Source organism: Pelodiscus sinensis, chromosome 14 (genome assembly GCF_049634645.1).
Source record: "Pelodiscus sinensis isolate JC-2024 chromosome 14, ASM4963464v1, whole genome shotgun sequence".
In the NCBI taxonomy this organism is placed as follows: Eukaryota; Metazoa; Chordata; order Testudines; family Trionychidae; genus Pelodiscus; species Pelodiscus sinensis.
The window spans coordinates 34471864-34490270 of record NC_134724.1 but is presented as its reverse complement, the minus strand read 5'-3'; the positions used below and the strand labels follow the sequence as shown (position 1 = coordinate 34490270).

The 18407-nt window shown below is 55.0% G+C and overlaps 1 protein-coding gene across 1 annotated transcript in view; it reads right to left on the bottom strand.

The window, feature by feature from the left end:
- Nucleotides 1–2318: 2318 nt before the first annotated feature.
- PTPN9 (protein tyrosine phosphatase non-receptor type 9) overlaps nucleotides 2319–18407 on the bottom strand; it is a 61241-nt gene continuing 45152 nt past the window's right edge. Inside the window, exons 9-13 of the mRNA XM_075897389.1 lie at nucleotides 16777–16846; nucleotides 15766–15844; nucleotides 14455–14605; nucleotides 13133–13340; nucleotides 2319–12101 (exon numbers count right to left, since the gene is read on the bottom strand). Of these exons, the coding sequence (XP_075753504.1) occupies nucleotides 11887–12101; nucleotides 13133–13340; nucleotides 14455–14605; nucleotides 15766–15844; nucleotides 16777–16846 (723 nt within the window). The 3' untranslated portion in view covers nucleotides 2319–11886. The remainder of the gene's footprint in view (nucleotides 12102–13132; nucleotides 13341–14454; nucleotides 14606–15765; nucleotides 15845–16776; nucleotides 16847–18407) is intronic.

Genomic DNA, 18407 nt, shown 5'->3' with positions numbered 1-18407 from the left:
AACTTCCTCCTGCTGGGTGCTTGCAGCTCTGATGGCCCATTCTTCTGCAGCCAAACCTCTCCCCCTCTCGAGCACCGATGACACTTCTCAGTGCGTGTGGAAAAGGCTGCCGTCCTCTCCTGCAGAGGCAGCCACTGAGCAAACAGTCCAGAGGCTGGCACTGGCCCTGGGTATTTCACGGGGACAGCCTTCCCGCGCCAGCCTCGGTTCAGACGTCCTCCCCCCTTCGTGCTGAAATCAGTCACTTCACGGCGATGAAATGCTAATGATAAGCAGCAATCGTTGTCAGTGATTTCAGTGCTGTGCCAGGTGCGGTACTGACGCCCAGGAAGGCCAGCCTTGCCTCGGAGAGCTCCCTGTCTCAATGGACAAGAGAGAGGGTGAGGAGGGGAAACTGAGGCACAAAGTCCAGGAAATGATTTGCTCATGGCCACGCAGATCAGTGCCAGGGCAAGCGGTTCGGTCTCCTGATGCCAGTTCAGTGCATTGCCCACAGGCGCATGCAGCCACATGCTCAGCGTAGTGAATGCAAAAGGGGGGGCCGTGCTGCCTGCGTGCTGTATTCGCCAGCTGGTGGCCAACTCTGGGTCGACACACTGCCTACTCACCTGACAACTGTGCTCGGGATGGGAGGCCCCCTCCCCCTTCCCAGCCAGGCAGGAGAAAGGAGGTGAGTGGCTCTCATGCTTGACCCTGGGGCTCCCCATGCCCGGCCCTGAAAGCTCATCAGAAGGGCATTCTAGCACCCTGCTGGCAGCCAGCCTGCTTTAAGGTGGTGGGCACGGCGGCTGAGCTACACCCCTCGTCTGCAGCTGGGCTTTTTATTTCCTCTCACTAGCTGGGACCAAGACCCCCCCAGTGCCTCCACCTGTCCCCGCTCTCTGGCCTCCGTCTGCCCTGGCTGTTCGGGGCTGTGCCTCTAGTGTTGGCAACACCTGCAACTTGGAGCAGGTTGGGATTCACCCCAAGACAACACATGAAGCCAGGGGCCAGAGGGAACCTAAACGGCTGTTGATAACCTGCTGGGCACTCCACCACGTTCTGGGGTAAAGACCTGTGCCGGCCGGCAGCCCCGTTTGCCAATCCACCACTCATCGGGGCAGAAAGACGCTCCCTTGACTTCACACCCTGCCCCTCTCCCCCACTCCGTCATGGGGGACAGCAATAGCTGTCAGCCTCTGCCTGGGAGATGGAAAGACATGCAACTTGCCTAGGCACAGACTGGCAGCTGCATCTTCTCTCGGTCACAGACCAATGCCAGCCTGCCTCTTACCCAGTCAGACTGTGGCTGCAGCCGTCGTCCTGGTCACCTGCTTCTTGGTGTCCCTCCACCAGCTTCTCCACCGCAGCCTCCTTGGGTGGAGCAGCCGCCTGTCCTAGCACATGGAGGAGTGGATTGCCTTGGGTAGCCTTCCCAGGGCCTCGCTTTCCTTTCCCCAGCCGTGCAAGGGCTGTAGCGAGTCTGCCGGCCTTTGGGAAGCGCTTTGAGCTGCTGCTGAGAAGTGCCAGGTAAAAGCCACGAATGATTGCTGTGATTTCACTAATAAGGCTCTTCATAGCTTACCTCCCACCTGCCTCACCTCGGACGTGCCATCACAGTGTCACCTGCCTCTGCCCCGCCAGTGACGACAGCCACTCTCACCCCTCAGTCTGCCCACAAGGGGTGTTGCCCTTTCCTTGGCGTGGAGGAACCTCCCCAAAAGTTCACAGCTACCACATTGCCCCTGTTAAGGCTCCTTTCTGCTGGGATGCTTATGGAATGCTTGGAGCAGCTGGCAAGCAGTGCAATTGGCGCGCTGTCCACTCAGCCTTCCTCCACCTCCTGTATCCCAGTCATGTCCTGACTGTAAGCTCCTTGGGGGCAGGAACTGTAGGTGCATAGTGGCCTTGCATAACAGGGTCCTGCTCCCCATTTACAGCCCCCCAAGCAAATGATACCGTGCAGCCAGGCTGCAAACTTTGCCCATCAGAGTCGAGAAGGAGGATGTACCTTCATGGGCATGGAGCCTACCATAGGGGAAGGAATAAGTCCAGATCGGATTCCTCCAAGCTCTGCCAGACAGTCTCTTCTACTCTATCCTGCTCCCAGAAAACCCCTGTGCCCAAGTGTGATCGGCATCTGGGCAGGACCCCACCTGGTCAATCCCCGGATAGCGATGGATTCTGGGACTGTTACTGGAGCCAGGAGAGCGTGTCATTCAGTCTCCCACCAACACCACAGCTGGTGTCCCCCCCGAGCAAACATCTCCCCTGACACAGCAATGGGTGCAGTCCCCGCAGGTAAATTAACAACATGCAGCCCTGCACGGAGGCGACTGAACCATTTAATGTGTTTTATTAAAACTAAAAAGTACAATTTTATAAGCGGAATAATAACTTACTCCAGAGCGTGCCGCTGTGTTGCTCACACAAGGCACGCGTGTGTCTTTCCGACCACAGACTGTTACTTCATATGACTCTACGGCCGGGTGGGCATATAATCAATACAAGATATTACATGGACCAAGAGGAGAGCACAGAGTCAGCTGGGTCCCTTTGCAACAGAGGCTGCCTGGAGCATGCGGCTTTTACCACATGCCCCTCTCAGCAATTGCCACTTTCTTGGTCTCTCACCTCCTGGCTTCTCCCTTCCCTCGGACATGGCTGGATCTCGCTCTTTGGGCTGGATAATGCATGGCCTAGCACCAGCTCTCAAAAGAAACCTGCGCTTAGTTAGTGAGCGTCTCGTACCTACATGTAAAGGAGTTTCCCACCTGCATGTGGGCAGGCCTGGGAAGTGTATAATTGGACCAGCCACTGTCAGCCCTCCACGGCTGGTCTGTTGGGGGGAGGGGTGTGTCAGAGAACAAGGGGGAGAAGGCTGGCTGTGAGGGGGTGCCCCTTATACCATGACGTGCTGAAGGAGTTGATTAAACTCTTGAAGGAAGGTCAGGATGATCTGCCTGCCTCTCACAGGCCTAGTCCCTCTCTCTTCCCTGCAGCACTAGTGCACCTGGGGCACTCGCCTTATTCCTGGCTAAGGCCGCACATCACGGGGCATCCCGGGGTAAGACACTGGCAGCCTGGCACTGTCAGGACGCCTCTGGTTTTCTGATTAGTCTGGATGCTGCAGGGAAAGCAGTAAGGCCCAGCATGAGTCTGTGTCTTACAGACACCTCCAAGCACACCCGTGTCACGCTTGGGCCCAGCACAATTGCATCAAAACGGATCTCTCTCATTAGCCCCCTGGTTCACATTTACCTATCTAGTTTCCGTTCTAGTGGCCTTATTCTGCCTTTAGCTACCATTGTATGTGTAACTTCCACTGGCCTTTTGGTGCTTAAAATGGCCCAAATATACTAAGAGTGCTTATTTCTGTGCACATGCAATCCCTAGTGCGCACACAAGGGATTTGCACACACGTGTGGGCACTCACACCACGTACATCGCACAAGTTGGAACACATGCAAAATTCTTGTGAGCTTCTGAACATCTGGGCCACCCAGCTTAGCTGACAGCCCAGTTCCTATCTCTGGGGTGAGGATAGTTTTAATCCAAATAACCACAATGCCCTGCCACAGGCTGCCTTCATACAGAAAGCCTTCCCCATATATGTAGCACATCTCTTTCTCAGTGACCCCGCTGCCTCCACATCCTATGTCCCCAGCCTCTCTGCTCCCCTTCAGTCACCATGGAAGGCCAACGTGGAGATGCGCACCATTGGCGGAGATCCAAAAGCAGCTGCCGTGACTACAGTGAAGAGTGGCTATGAATCCAAAGAGCATCTCAAAGAAAGGCGAGTTGATCACACACTTACAGACACAAACATCCAGTCACATCACAACTCAGTTCCGCCATCTGTAAAACTGGAGTAATCCTACTAGTGTGGTTTTGTTCTGTTTATTTTTAAGCCTGTACCCTAGCTGTTCAGAATAGAGCTATCTCTAGTAAAACCACACCAGCCTGAGATCTGGTCAGTTTCACATCAGGAGTTAAAAGCAGTCCTCTCTCCCTGCCTTGGGTCAAATTTTGTGGCTTTACAATAGCATTTTTGCCTCTGTTGCTGCACAAGAGACTATCAAGCAAGGGAAACTGACTATATGCAAAGTGCTGCCACATGGAAAAAATGAAGAAGGTTGCTCCTCTGATCTCTTTCTGTTATAGTAATCTCCAGTGTTACATATAGCAACAGTGGGCGAAAGCTTTTTTTAGAGAGACGTCTGATTTCAACTCACTGCATTTTGCTGCGGATGGTTTTTACGCTGCAGACATAACCAGTTACACCCGTTTCAAGTTCTTCTTTCATTACCTAGTCCAAAAAAGTACTGTTTGCTTTCGCCAGCTTTCTGATGGGTCTTATTTAGGCATCCAGAAATACATGAAGCACATCACCTTCGGATTGGAAACACATTTCTTTAGTATAGCAACACCTGCTGCTCTGCCCCCCCCCTCCAGCCGAAGTCAGAATGCTCCATTTGTGATGTTTCATGTGCTAGTTGTGGAGAGAATCATGCAAAGTTGTTGGCTTTTTTTAACTCGAGGATTTGTAAACGCTTTGGGAGAGAGCCCTGTTTTCTTACTGTTTGTGGGATGCCTCACATTTTGTTCTGGATGCTACATAAAGAATGGCCATCCAAAGCAGATCTTTCTCTAAAAGCTGCTCCAGGAATGAGTTGGGGGAAGTCCTATGGCCTGTGTAATACAGGAGATCAGACTCGACGAGCACGCTGGTTCCTTCTGGCCATGTAATCTATGAATAAAACTTTAGAGCTAGCTAATGAAAGAAACTTGAAGGCAGGAGTGGGGAACCGTTTTTTGGATTGGGGGCCACTGATGCACAGAAAAATCAGTCGGGGGTGGCACAAAAACTAACCTCACTGACATGGCCCCCAACTGAGAAGCAGAAAGACGCTCCCCCTATTCCCCTTGCACACCAGAGCCATGGGGGGGCCTGGGCTAATAGATTTTGTGGGCTCCCCAGGCTCTGGAGTGGGGCTCACCAATGCTGGGGAGGGGAGTCCTGAGCTTTGGAGGCCAGATCCAGGCAAGCTAGGGGCCGGATCTGGCCCCTAGGCCATAGGCTGTAGAGGCACATGGTTCTAGCTCCTGAGACTGCAAATTCAGTCCCTCCTGCTGACAACCAGGGTCCATTGGTTTTTTCATTGAATGAGCACGGCCACACTGCAAAATGACCTGGAGCCACACAGCATGAATTAGCAGCACACAACAGCTGCAGCGGAGCTGGGCTAACTTGCTCTTGTAGCCTGCAGTTGCATCCCCACTGCATTACTAACTCACCTGTAAAGCGCCCCTGAACTTGAGCTGGAGATATTGGTGAGTCAATGGGTTGGTTTAGGGGCAACGCTCCAGTTGTGTCGCATTCTCACTGCAACCCGTCTCCCTTTCAGGCTGTGTCTATTCTGAGCTTTTTCTTCAGATCTCCCCCGGGGCCAGAGCCGCCAGTGGTCTGCCCTGGGGCTACCAGCTGCTGCGCCAAGCAGCTGGGCGATGCACTTTCTGGAGAAGCCATCAAGGTGGTGGTGGAACACCAGGGGCTGCTTTGAGCGATGGCTCCCACTGTTGCTAGGAAGATGTTGCTGCACCAGGGCAAGAGCCACGGGAGAGGGTGAGAAAATACAGGACTGGCCAGCCAGGCTCAGACCCAAGGGCCGTCTCCCCCAGTCTGAGGGTGGCCAGCACCAGATAACTAGGAGGAACTCGGCAGTAGCATCTGGCTGAGCTCTGTTATTACCCCCCTGGCATGGACAGAACAGTAGAGCATCCCGCAAGCTTGGATCCTCTCTAGCAATACATGGCCTCAGCAACGTGCAACGAGGGAGCCAAAGCTAAACTGGCTTTTCTGTGGCTTTAGGTGTGGCATGTGCCCCTGCTTGAGCAGAGCTTTCTAAAGATTTGCATGTCCCTTGATTTAGTAGCACCCTTGCCCCTGCCAGGCAGGCTAGAAAAGGCCACATTTCAAAGCCGTGACCCAATCCCCAGAGGTCACAGCTGTCAAATGACTTCTTTAAAGTGCCAGAGGGGCTGTTTTTACAGTATTTTAACCCAGAGATCGCAGCAAGCAAAGGACTTAATGGCAAAGGTTTGATCAGGCTGCTCCAGCTGTCAAAATCCCACTGTTCCTAACACTCTTGAGAGCCAAGAGCGATTTAAAGCATCCCCATCTTTTCCCTGGTCCTCTAAAATACGATGCGGGAGGGCGTGGGAACTGGGTTCTTCCAGGTTAAATGCTGTCACATTCTCCCAGAATCCACCCCGCAAAGAAACCAACATTCACTGAATGCTAAGGCTGCTCAGATAACCACGCCAACAAGTCTCAGCAGGAGCTGCGTTGGTTTGTAACTTTAAAAACGAGCTGTCCTGTGATACCTTAGAACTAGGTTTGCACTTCCTGGTTTGCAGCTGGCTAGGTCCTTGTATAGCCCCTCTTCACCAAAGCATCTGAATGCCTTCGAATCATCACTTATCAATGGACTTTATCCTCAGAATGCTACTGAATTACTATTAACCCCATTTTACAGATGGGAAACGGAGCCTGAAGGGATCTGCCTGAGGTTGCCAACGTATCTGTCTAATTAGCAAAGGGTCTCCCAAGTCCCCTTTCAGTGTCCAATCCTTAAGACCATCCCTTCTCCCTTTACCTCACATAGCCTGTGTTGTACAGGAGGACCAATTGGATGATCAAATGGCCCTTTTGGCTTTAAAATTCTCTGATTCTCCAATTTTCCAAAGAATGCAGGGTAATCATACGGTTTGCCTCACATCCTTACATAGGTATTAACAAGATGTCATAGCTTGTACTTATTTCCTCCAATGTTTAACCCTAATGCCAGTTGTAGTGTCATAATAATTCATTATCGCTTTATTGCCAGACTTTTCATGCAGTAATTCTATGTGAATTCTCACCTTTCTAATGGCCATGTGAAAAGTTTAATCAACAGCTTATACATCGTTTTGAACCAATTCCTCGGGTGCAACTCAGGGTGTGAAATAGTTAACTAGAAAGCTGATTTGGTGGCCTATATGTGCTACCTAATTGTCACTATTACTGTATATGGATTATGTTGCATGTGTCCTTTTTACTGTGTTTATTTTGGTACAAAGGGCAGTGTTTCCTAGTGGATAGTGCACTGGCCTGGCACTCAGGAGACATGGATTCTATTCCCAATGCTGCTGCTAATTTAGTGGGCAATCTCAAGCAAAACACTTTCCTGGCTTTGTGACTCAGTTCCCCCATTTATAAAATTAAGTTAACGATCTCCTTTGTGAGGCGCTTTGAGATCAACAGCTGGAAAGCACTAGAGAAGAGCGAGGTATTAACAAGATGGCAATATGGATAGTATTGTAGAAAACACTATTTGATCATGTAATTAGAGCCAGAAGCCTAGTGCAGGAGTGCACAGAGTAGCTTGCATCAGGTTTGCAAGTCAAGAGCAATCCAATGCCCACAGAAGCCAAGAAGAGGATTCCGGCTGCCTGGATCAAGCCCTTGACATTAATGGAATCTACTTGTGTGGTTAAAGTCGAGCACGTGCACAAGTGTTTGCAGGACTGGGGGCCCTAATGAACTTGGTGAGAACATCGTACAGCAGATACATTTCAAATGCAGTTGAAATCAAACCCCGTCGCTGTTGGAAGAAGGCTGCACACAGCTCCTCACTTAAGGCTAGTTTCAGACCAAATTTCAACATTCAAACCTGTCATTTTTAAATGGAAACAAAAATGTTTTTAAGAAACAAAGCAAAAGAGTTTTGTTAACACAAAAAATTTCCCAGTGCCAGTCTAAACAAATGTTTCTGTCCTCTTTGTTTCACCCGGATGAATGGGTATAGCTCAGCTCTATTATTTAAACCCACTCCAGGCAGAGACCACGCCTGGAAAATTTCAGCCCTAAAAAATTACAAGCAACTGAAAACGGGATTTGAATGGAAACGCTTCTGCAACCTTCATTCTAACAAGTCATGACCAAGCCCCACTAGAATGTAACACAAGAACAAGTGAACTGGAAGGAGTCAGGGTTCTGATCACACAAATTACTGGGCTGTTATTCGCTCCATTTGTAAATCAGGTGCGAGAGCCAGATGCCCACAGATGGTAGAACTGGCTTCCTAGTTCCAGGCCATCAGAATGTGTCTATGTATATTTATCAGCGCACTGTTAACTGTACACAGTGCCTGGACCAAAACCTGTTCTCTGTCATGGGGGTGTTGAGCCCAGGTAACCAGTGTAGTCAATCACGTTACCCCAGATTCATGCAGGGGTCAGAGAGAGCAGAATTTAGTCCTGCCTCTGTATCCATGCAGATGGCCTCAGGAAAGGAGGCATCCAACTGGCTGGAGGAGGCTGCGAACTCTTGCAGTTGTCTCACTCTGGGTTGCACTGAGAAAATAATATGGAGATATACTTATCTCATAGAGCTGGAAGGGACCTTGAGAGGTCGAGTCCAGTCCTCTGCCCTCATGGCAGGACCAAAAGAACCATCCCTGACAGATTTGCCCCTGATCCCTAAATGGCGTCCTCAAGGATTGAGCTCCCAACCTTGGGTTAAGCAGGCCACTGCTCAAACTGCTTAGCTAGCCCTCCCCCCAATGTGGCCCCTGGGAGTTGGCTCACCCACGGGGCAGAAGCGTTTTCTTATGGCTCATTTCCAAGGATCCAAAAGGCTCACGCTGGCTTTGGCAGCCAGGATCTAGCTGACTCAGCAGGCAGCCAGCAGCTGAAACCCGTCAGCAGCCTGCTTTGCCAGTCTCACCGGTGATGGGACAAGGGCAAGGCCCAGCACAGAAGGGCATTTAAAGGCTCCTATTTTGACGGATCCAGCATCCAGTTCAATTCAACAGAATCACAAACCGGCCCACTGCAGATGGCGCTCCGGGTGTGTGCTCCCTTCCCACAGCAAAGGGGCACGGGAGTGGCAAAAAGAAGCTGGCATAGGAACATCCCACAGACTTCAGTCGTAAAACCACCCTTGCTTACAATGGGCCCAGAATGCCACCTAAGCGAGCTCGGCTTTTCCATCAATGAATCCCTGTCCCAGGAAAGGCAACTTAATGCGCAGGGCACAGGATCGGGCCTCAGGAGACAGGGGTTCTGGTCCCAGCTCAGTTACAGTGTGAGCATGGGCAAGTCACGTCCCCCCTGCTGCCTGCCCGGCTTGTCTCTACACGGTACACAGCCCCCTCCGGCCCTCTCAACATGCCTGTAGTCTCCTGCGCAGGAGTGACTGAGATCCACCTGGTCTGGCTGCCGAATGATTCTACAGCTCTCAGCAGGGTCCTAGCACCTGTTGCCCTGGTGGCGACTGTTGCCACAGAAATGGGATCAAACATGCACGTACTGCAGGGTTGCACAGCAAGCGCCAGGTTGTCGCCCAATGCACAGGACACTAGACTGGGAGCCAGGAGATCTGGATAGGGACTGGATGGTTGTCAGGGCAGTGACTGTGTGCATGCTCAGCGCCTACCAACTGGGCTCTGTTCATGGTGGGGGCTCATAAGGGTGAACGTAATGCACATAAATCATAAGCATCATGCCCATAAGCATTGTGCCCATTTACCGGAGCAGATCAAAACCCAGCCCCCCGTTTGTATTGCACCTGAGGAGCGATCAGTGATTACTCTTGTACTCAATTGTGCGGAAAGTCAGCCAATGAAACCCTTCTGGAGGTGCTGACAATCTGTCAGCCTTCTGATCCAGAGTTGGGAGGAGGGAAGGATCAGTGGGAGTGGCACATGCCTTTCCCTTCACGGTGAAGGGGCGGAGGTGTTCGGAGTGAGCCTGTCAGTTACTGAGACCATCTGGCTATCTGGAAAGGAAAAGGAAAACCCCGCCCGCCACGCCCAGGCGGATACCTGTACCCGACCTCTCTCCACAAGGCTATAGTACAGAGCCAAACAGCAGCGAAGCAAGAAGAGACTCATTTACCTAGCAGTCTTCTGGCTGGCTGGTGGCCCTAAGTAACAGAGATCCAAAGGGATTAGCTAGGCCCGTACTGTAGGCATGAGAAGCACAGTAAATTAATCCATAATTAACACATGTATACCAACATGAAACCAACAGCAGCCACCCGGCTCTGCCTCTGCTACTACAAAGGATTGTGAAGTTCTACCAATGAGTCCCAGGTCTACTTAGAAGGGTCTTCTCCCATGGAGCCACAAACTCCTGCTGAGGCCATCAGGCGTGGAAGAGAGGTGCGCACTGGATACCTCCCTGCAGACCTGATGCAGGTTCCACTGGACTTGAGGTCAGACAGACAGACACTCCCACGGACTTCAGTAGACAGAGGACCAGGCTGGGGTCCCCCTGGACAAAGCTCATTCTCGTGCTGTCAGACCCACAGCCCTAATTCCCCTCCCTCGGTGTCCACCGACTCTCGCGCGTCAGCTCCCCTTCCCGTTCCCCGGCGGCGGCATTGACCAAGCTAAGCATCTGGCTCATCGGAAGGAATATTCATCCATGAACACACAAACGGCCTTGCCACGCGATAGCGCACAGGAACAGTTACCACGATTTCCAGCTCTGGCTCAATCGAGTGAATGTTCAATACAAGACCAACCAGGCTGGGAAAAGAAGCATGTTCTCCTTCAGAGAGCAGAGCACAGAACAGCGCTACTGACCACCTCTCCCCCCTGGGGGGAGTCAGGCATCCTAGCAGCCCTGGGGAGTGCTGGGGTTGCACCGTCTGTGCATTGATTGGCAGGACGGGCACTGGCTGGGAAAACAGATGCTGCAGCTTTTTGGCTTCTACACCTTATGGTCGTTCTGGCTTGACACTCGGGCAGCCGCAACTCATCCCCGGATGTCTGCCTGGCAGAGACAGGCAGGAGGGGGACTCCCAGGAAAAGCACAGAAGGAAGTTACCAGCAGAGTCCAAACTTCCTTGGTAAAGCCCACTTCCGCCGAGTCCTCTACCCTGCAACACTTCGTACCTACTGCCCCCCTCGCTGCTCCCTAGTTAGCAGGGGAGTCATCCCCAGCCCAGGAAGGCAGGGTCCCTTCTTCACAACTCCTCACCCGAGGGAAAAGAGCTGTCCCTGGACCGCTCCTCCAAATAAGACAGGCAAGCCAGTGTAATCCCTGCACATGCACTCGGATCTCGCTGGGCCTAGCGCCGCTTCCCCCACCACCCTGATCCAATGGGACTGCGTCGGCACAGCTCACGCCATGGTCCCTACAGCCACGTGCACTAGCAAGTGTGTGTGTCTCCTGCAGCCGCAGTGGAGGAGTGAAAAGAAAAACAAAACAGAGCCAGGAACATCACAGGGCCATTAACAATGCAAGGCTGGAACTCGCCACGCGCGAGACCACAGCAGGTGGACAATATTACAACACTACGCCCCAGGAGGGGCTAGAACCAGGTGTATGTATATATGTATCTATATAATACTGACGTAGGCTACACCTCAACATATGGAGTATATATATTATATACACACATACATACAGACGGGGACACACACCTAGTGGCAGGTTAGACGGACGTATGTGCCTTTCTGAAGCCCAAGGCTAAGGGGGTACCGGAAATGGATATTTTTTAAGTCAAGTCCTCTGGATGGATTTCAGGTGGTCCCACAAAAATGAAATCATACCAAGGGGTAGATCCTCTTCCTACTTATCGCTAGTTACCCCGGCAAATGGCAGCCACAATTTGGTTTGAATAAGGCACAGTTCAACAGCAGGTGCTAACAGTTAAGACCACGCGCTGCTAGTCAGTGGCTACTCGCCGCGATTCGTCCGAACCAGCTAGCCAAGCAAAGGTCGACGGCGGCCTTACGACAAAGGAGTTTGGTTACTGAAGGCTCTGCTGAAGCCGGACTGTCGTGAGGAAGGCAGGGTGGTTGTGACTGACAGGAGAGCCAGTCCCTGCCGTCGGATTGGGTTTTGCCCCCATTAGCTCTTCTCCTGGCCTGCCCGGGTGGGAGTGGAAGGCAGCAGGCCCTCTCTCTGTGCATGCTCGATGATGGCCGTGTAACAAAAGAAGTACTGCTCGGGGGTCTGGATGCTGAAGGCCCTCTGCGTTCTCATCCGCATCACCGTCTGGTACACGTTCAGCGTGCCCGTGTCCTGGAGCTGAGAGAGGCAGATGTCCAGCGCGCAGAAGGTACCTGAGGGATGGAACAAGCAGGCACGCCATCAAAACACCATGTCTGCAGCAGCACCACCCAACGGAAATGCCCGACAGCCCTGCCACTCCCAGCTCAGGAGTCCTAAAATCGCAGCTCCCCTCAGGGAACTCCCTGCCCTGAAGGACACAGGGAGAGCACCATGCCACGGCAACACGCCCAGAAGGGTCTCACGCAAAGGACCCGCCCGGTTGGGAGCATGGGGAAGAGCCGCCCTCAGGCTGAACACACACGGCTCCCCCAGAAGGACGGGAGCGAGCTCCCGCCTTCGGGCTCATGCAGGTTCAGGACAGCCAGGAAACGAATCGCAGCCACCCCTCCGTGTGCGGCACGAACCTGGAACTGGAAAGTACCGAGGGAGCAAAGGATGGTTTGGGGAGACCTTCCCAAGCCCCACGCTTTGGGGGGCTCTGCTGCGGCCACCTCACCCATCCAGTGGACAGGACAGACCCCATATTTTTGTTAGCCACAGGGCCCAGGGCGGTTGGTCTGGCTGCCAGGGGATTACTTGGGGGAGGCCTGGAGCTGGCAGCAGGGCTCAGGCCTCCCCCCACGCACTGCAGTGGTGGGAGCCGTGGACAACGGAGCGGAGCAGGCTGCTGGGTTGCTCCGCCATGGTGAATATGTGGGGGGGGGGGGAGGGAACTGACCCCTGCTGCCACCCTGGGCCAGGCCCCCCGGTGGTCCCTGGGTTGCATCTCCCAGGGAAGGGGTGCAATGGGAGTGGAGGAGGTAGAAGCAGGGTGGGGATGGAGCAGGGGCTCCACCCCCACACCTCCCTACAGATGGCCCTGCGGGGGAGGGTGACTTGCCCCATGGCTTCACAGTGGGTCTGGAGAGCATCCCATGGGGGGATACAGGACGGAGGAAGGGGAGCTATTTCCTCAGAGCGAGAGCGCCTCCCAGGGGTTCACTGGGAATGACACCAGCAGGGCTTCCCTCCGTTCTCACCATTTCCACTTCACAGCCTCCCGCCACCCCAACGGCCTGCTCTCTGGGACGGAGCGAATTACCTGTCCTGCCAATGCCAGCGCTGCAGTGAACCACCATGGGCGGCCCCCCGGCCTGACCCTTGAGGCGAGGCCCCAGGGCACTGGCCGCCACTCTCTGCTGCTGCTTGACCGCCCCCAGGAAGTCGATCAGAGTGGCAGCTGAAGACGGGACGCCGTAATCCGGCCAGCTCAAGTACTGGAAATGGGACACCAGGCGCCGCTCCCTGTGCTGCGTGCGAAAGCCCCATCGTCAGCGCTCCTGGCTTCCTTTCCCTCGCCCCCGGAGCGCCCTGTCCCTCCCCATGCACAGCGTGAGACCCCAAACCTCCCCCCTCCTCCCGGGAGCAGTTGCACAACAGCCACTGAAAGGCCTGCGGCCCACCCCCACCTCGCCCCCGCCCGTCCCCTCGTGCCCCTCTTCCTTCTGCTCCTCCCTCTCCTCCACCCCCGCCCGTCCCCTCGTGCCCCTCTTCCTTCTGCTCCTCCCTCTCCTCCACCCCCGCCCGTCCCCTCGTGCCCCTCTTCCTTCTGCCCCTCCCTCCCCTCCACCCCCGCCCATCCCCTCGTGCCCCTCTTCCTTCTGCTCCTCCCTCTCCTCCACCCCCGCCCCGCCCATCCCCTTGTGCCCCTCTTCCTTCTGCTCCTCCCTCTCCTCCACCCCCGCCCATCCCCTCGTGCCCCTCTTCCTTCTGCTCCTCCCTCTCCTCCACCCCCGCCCCGCCCATCCCCTCGTGCCCCTCTTCCTTCTGCTCCTCCCTCTCCTCCACCCCCGCCCATCCCCTCGTGCCCCTCTTCCTTCTGCTCCTCCCTCTCCTCCACCCCCGCCCATCCCCTCGTGCCCCTCTTCCTTCTGCCCCTCCCTCTCCTCCACCCCCGCCCATCCCCTCGTGCCCCTCTTCCTTCTGCCCCTCCTGCTCCTCCACCCCTACCCGTCCCCTCATGCCCCTCTTCCTTCTGTGCGTCTCTCCCCTCCACCCCCACCTGCCCCCGTCCGTCTCCTCGTGCCCCTCCCGCTCCTCCACCCCCATCCAGCATTCCCCAGGGTTCCTTCCCCCGCCTACAGTCCCAAGCACTGGACTCCACTCCCCCAACAGCCCAGGTGCGCCCTCTCACCAAGCCAGGAGTCCCTCAGCGAGCAAGGGCCTGGGGCAGCCTCCAGCCCCCATGGCCCACATGGCCGTGCTGCCCCTCCCCCTGCGTTGCTGGGGTTCACTGGCACAGACCACCCCCTCTCCACTGGCAGCTGAGGCTCATCCATTGTGCCAGCTCCTCTCCATGGGCCCCCACAACCCAGCCCTCGGGCCCCGGCCCCTTTCCAGCAAAGGGCGGGGATGGGGCATTACCTCAGCCGTACAGATCTCCAGGATGGTTTTCTTGTAATGGCTCAGATTCTCCACCCCCAGGTTGGTGACGGTGAGGGATCCGTAGCACACCCGGAAATCCTTCTCCAGCGGCCAGTACTGGCCACACTTCCTCCGGCCTCCCTCCTCAAGCCTGCAATGCACAGGGGTGGGGAGACGGGTGGGTTCTTCATCGCCCTCTCCCTGAAGCGTATTGAAGCGATGGCTCCATCCTGGCCTGGTCACCTACCGCCCTGCAGGGCCGCTGGGTCAGAGGCGGGCCTGCACGTGCCCTCAGGCTGCCCTCGGGGAGTAGGGCGATGGGAGCGAGTCCCCCCCGCAGGAGGGGTGGCCACACTCCGGTGTGGGTTAGCAGTGACTCACAGCATCCCCTGGTGCTGGGCACACCAGAGGTCACAACTATTCTTCCTTTGTTGCCTTTCCATTGAAAAAAAGACATTAGGGTTCCAGCTGTAACGGTGGTGGAGAGAACCTCGCAAACCTGAACAAGGTGTAAATAGGATGCAATGAGCCCTGACAGGGCAGATAACCAATCAGGGGCTTTTACTGGGGGGAGGAGGGCAGAAACCAGCAAGCCTCAGGAGGTTGCACTCCTCCTACCCATCTCAGATATGGAAAAAATTGAGAGCCACCGATCTAGGCTATTCCCCAGACTGTCGAAATCACCCCCCACACTTCGAATAATCATAACACTTTGCACATCTTCAGCGCATTTCACAAATATCGAGTCTCAAAACTCCATGGGGGCAGATAGGTAGTTAGGAGACTGATTTTACAAATGGGGAAACCGCGACAAAGAGGCTGAGCCACTGGACCAAGTACACAAAAGAAACAGGCTTCAGAAATGGGAAGCAGGGTCCTCAACTACTACACAAACTCTATTGCATGCGCGTGTGTATCGAAATTTGGTTAGCACTTTGTAGAGGCATACACATGCACACCCACACCTTTACACATACACATGTGAACTTTTTAATCATGATATACATATAAATCTTAGGGCCATCAATCAAAATGCAGCTACTTCCTGGGCAGATGCTTTCATGGTGCACACCACCAAGTTTCAGGCACCAAGTGAAGAAGAAAGCCAGCTATATCACAGCCCGTGTTGTACACTGAAGCCCCAGGCCATGAGGTTTAAGGAAACAAATATGATTACCCAAACCAGATGGTATCATGGGTATTCTGTGCGAAGGGATGCAGGATCTTAAATATCTCCACATGGTCAGGCCTTGGGGCTTATGTCTCATCCAAGAGGCTGAGAGGGTCCCTGCTCTCTGTGCACGCACTCACCTGGTTGTCATGACAATCACCAGAACGTTTTGCTCCCACACCATGCGCCAGAAATCACCGTACGTGTTCTCCAGCGGCCCTGAAGTGACAGACCGCAGGTGAGAAAGGGCCCAGGCCTTAGATACATCAGTTCTCATCCAGGATCCCAGGGAAGGTAGGGATGCACAAACTGCACCAGCCAATCACCTGTGGCCACGGCCTCCGGAACAACCCAAGAAGGCAGCACCTGGACCCTGGGTGTGTGGCCTGTCAGCACCTACTAAGGACACCAGACCCCTAGGGAGGCCTCATCAAATCCCGGGGGGCGCTGAGGCGCTACGGGGAGCATCTAAGGGTTTTAACTCAATATGCACATGCCAGCGCTGCTCCTCGCTGCCCAGTGCTGCCGTGGGATGTATGAATGACTGGATGCTTGGTATGATTTCTTCTCTCCCCCCTCCACATTACAGCCACTGCCACAGAGCCAGCACACCCGGCTGGAAGACACCCGGCTGGAGCAGGAATAAAGACTGCTGCATCAGGGATGGACAGTGCCACGTGGCGGGTGGCCCCTGTCAATGAGGCAGGTCCATTTCCCCTGTGCCCGAGCAGGGGTCCCAGTTGGCCAGGATGGGGCAGCATCCAGAGGCTAGAAAACTTCATGGAGAAACCCAGTGAGTCAGTCAGGAAAGGCCAGGAAAGTGGAGGGGATCTCTAGGGACAGCTGCTGAAAGCTCTCTGCAGGCACGCCCTGCGACGGGGGATCGGCCAGGAGACTGTAAGTGAGACACCTTCCCTGTGCACCTCCCCTCCCACCTCCGAGTGAGCCCCTCCAGCTACGGCGGCTTCTGACACCTTCGCCGCAGCCCACCCCCTTCCAAGGCTCTAGTGAGCACAGGGGCTCAGGGCCCAGAGTCCCTCTTCCCCGCCTCAGGGGGGCCACAAGGAGCCGCATATGAACAGCGACAGGCTGGCCCCCTGCCCTGACGCTGCCCACCGACGGGCCCCGCATCACGGAGAGCAGGGCCTTACCTTGCGTGCCAATGTAAGCGTTCCTCTGCTTGTAGCCATCCATGAAGCTGGCATTGATGTAGTCCGTCAGCTGGAGGGGGAAAGGTGCAAAAACGGTTACCCCATGGAGCGCTGCACCCCCCCTTGCCGGAGGGGGAAGGTGCACAAATTGTTACCCCGCGGAGAGCTGCACCCCCCCCCCCGTGCTGGAGGGGAAAGGCGCATAAATCGTTACCCTGCAGAGCACCGCACCCCCCAGTGCCGGAGGGGAAAAGTGCACAAATCGTTACCCCGCGGAGCACCGCACCCCCCTGTGCCGAAGGGGAAAATTGCACAAATCGTTACCCTGCGGAGCGCCGCACCCCCCTGTGCCGAAGGGGAAAGTTGCACAAATCGTTATCCCGCGGAGCGCCGCCCCACACCATACCAGAGGGGGGTGCCTGAGACAGGGGAAAGCCATTTGCAGCGTGACAGAGGGGTATCCCATACACAGGCGAGGACAGACACAAACACTAGGTGTTCCCAGACCCTGCTCTGCGGCGTCTCCTCCAGCCCAGCTCTCGTGCAGGCGGGAGCTCAGGTTTGCATCTGATGCCGACCTATTTTAAAACTAAATCCGCTCCACGGCCCATTGCCCGGCCATGCCGCTTGCGGCAGCGACACCGCCAACCCTGGGGGTGGCAGTGCCACAGGACCTACAATCCGCTCCCCCCACGTTAAGCTTTGCTATTTCCAAGTGATAGCCGGGGGGCAGGAGCAGAGGGACACAGGGGAGGGGAAATGCACCCAGAGATCAAACAGCAACTCCACGCAGGAAGTGGAATAGGACGGAGCGGAACTCCAGCCATGCCGATCCCCGGAAGTGTTTGTAAGTGACAAACTCGGCAGGGAAGAGAAACGGTCGGACCCGACTGGATTCAGACCAGAGCCTCCAAATAACCTCCCACAATGCCCTGCTGCCTCTCCGCGCAGAGAGGGACGCAGAGGGCTGGGCCCTCTCCATTCCGTTCCCTTCCACAAAAAGCGCGGACATGCGGGAAGCTGAATGAACCCGAAAGATCCTCTTCTGGCATGGAGCTTCTCTCCAGCCCAGAGACCCGCCCAGCCTCTGCTTCTGGCTTCCACATGCGCCTGCTCCTCCCCAGCAGGGAGAGAGGATGCCACTGAAGACCTGACTAACACCCCAAAGCAGAGCCCGAAGCCCCATCCCTGAGGGTATGTCTACACTAGCCCCCTAGTTCGAACTAGGGTGGTTAATGTAGGCAACCGGAGTTGCAAATGGAGCCCGGGGTTTGAATTTCCCGGGCTCCATTTGCATCTCGCCGGGTGCCGCCATTTTTAAATGTCCGCTAGTGCAGACTCCGTGCTGCGCGGCTACACGCGGCACGAACTAGGTAGTTTGGACTAGGCATCCTACTCCGAACTACCGTTACTCCTCATTACTACCTAGTCCGTGCCGCGTGTAGCCGCGCGGCACGGAGTCCGCACTAGCAGACATTTAAAAATGGCGGCGCCCGGCAATATGCAATGAAGCCCAGGAAATTCAAATCCCGGGCTTCATTTGCAACTCCGGTTGCCTACATTACCACCCTAGTTCGAACTAGGGTGGTAGTGTAGACATACCCTCAGGGATTTAGGGGCGACTATCATAA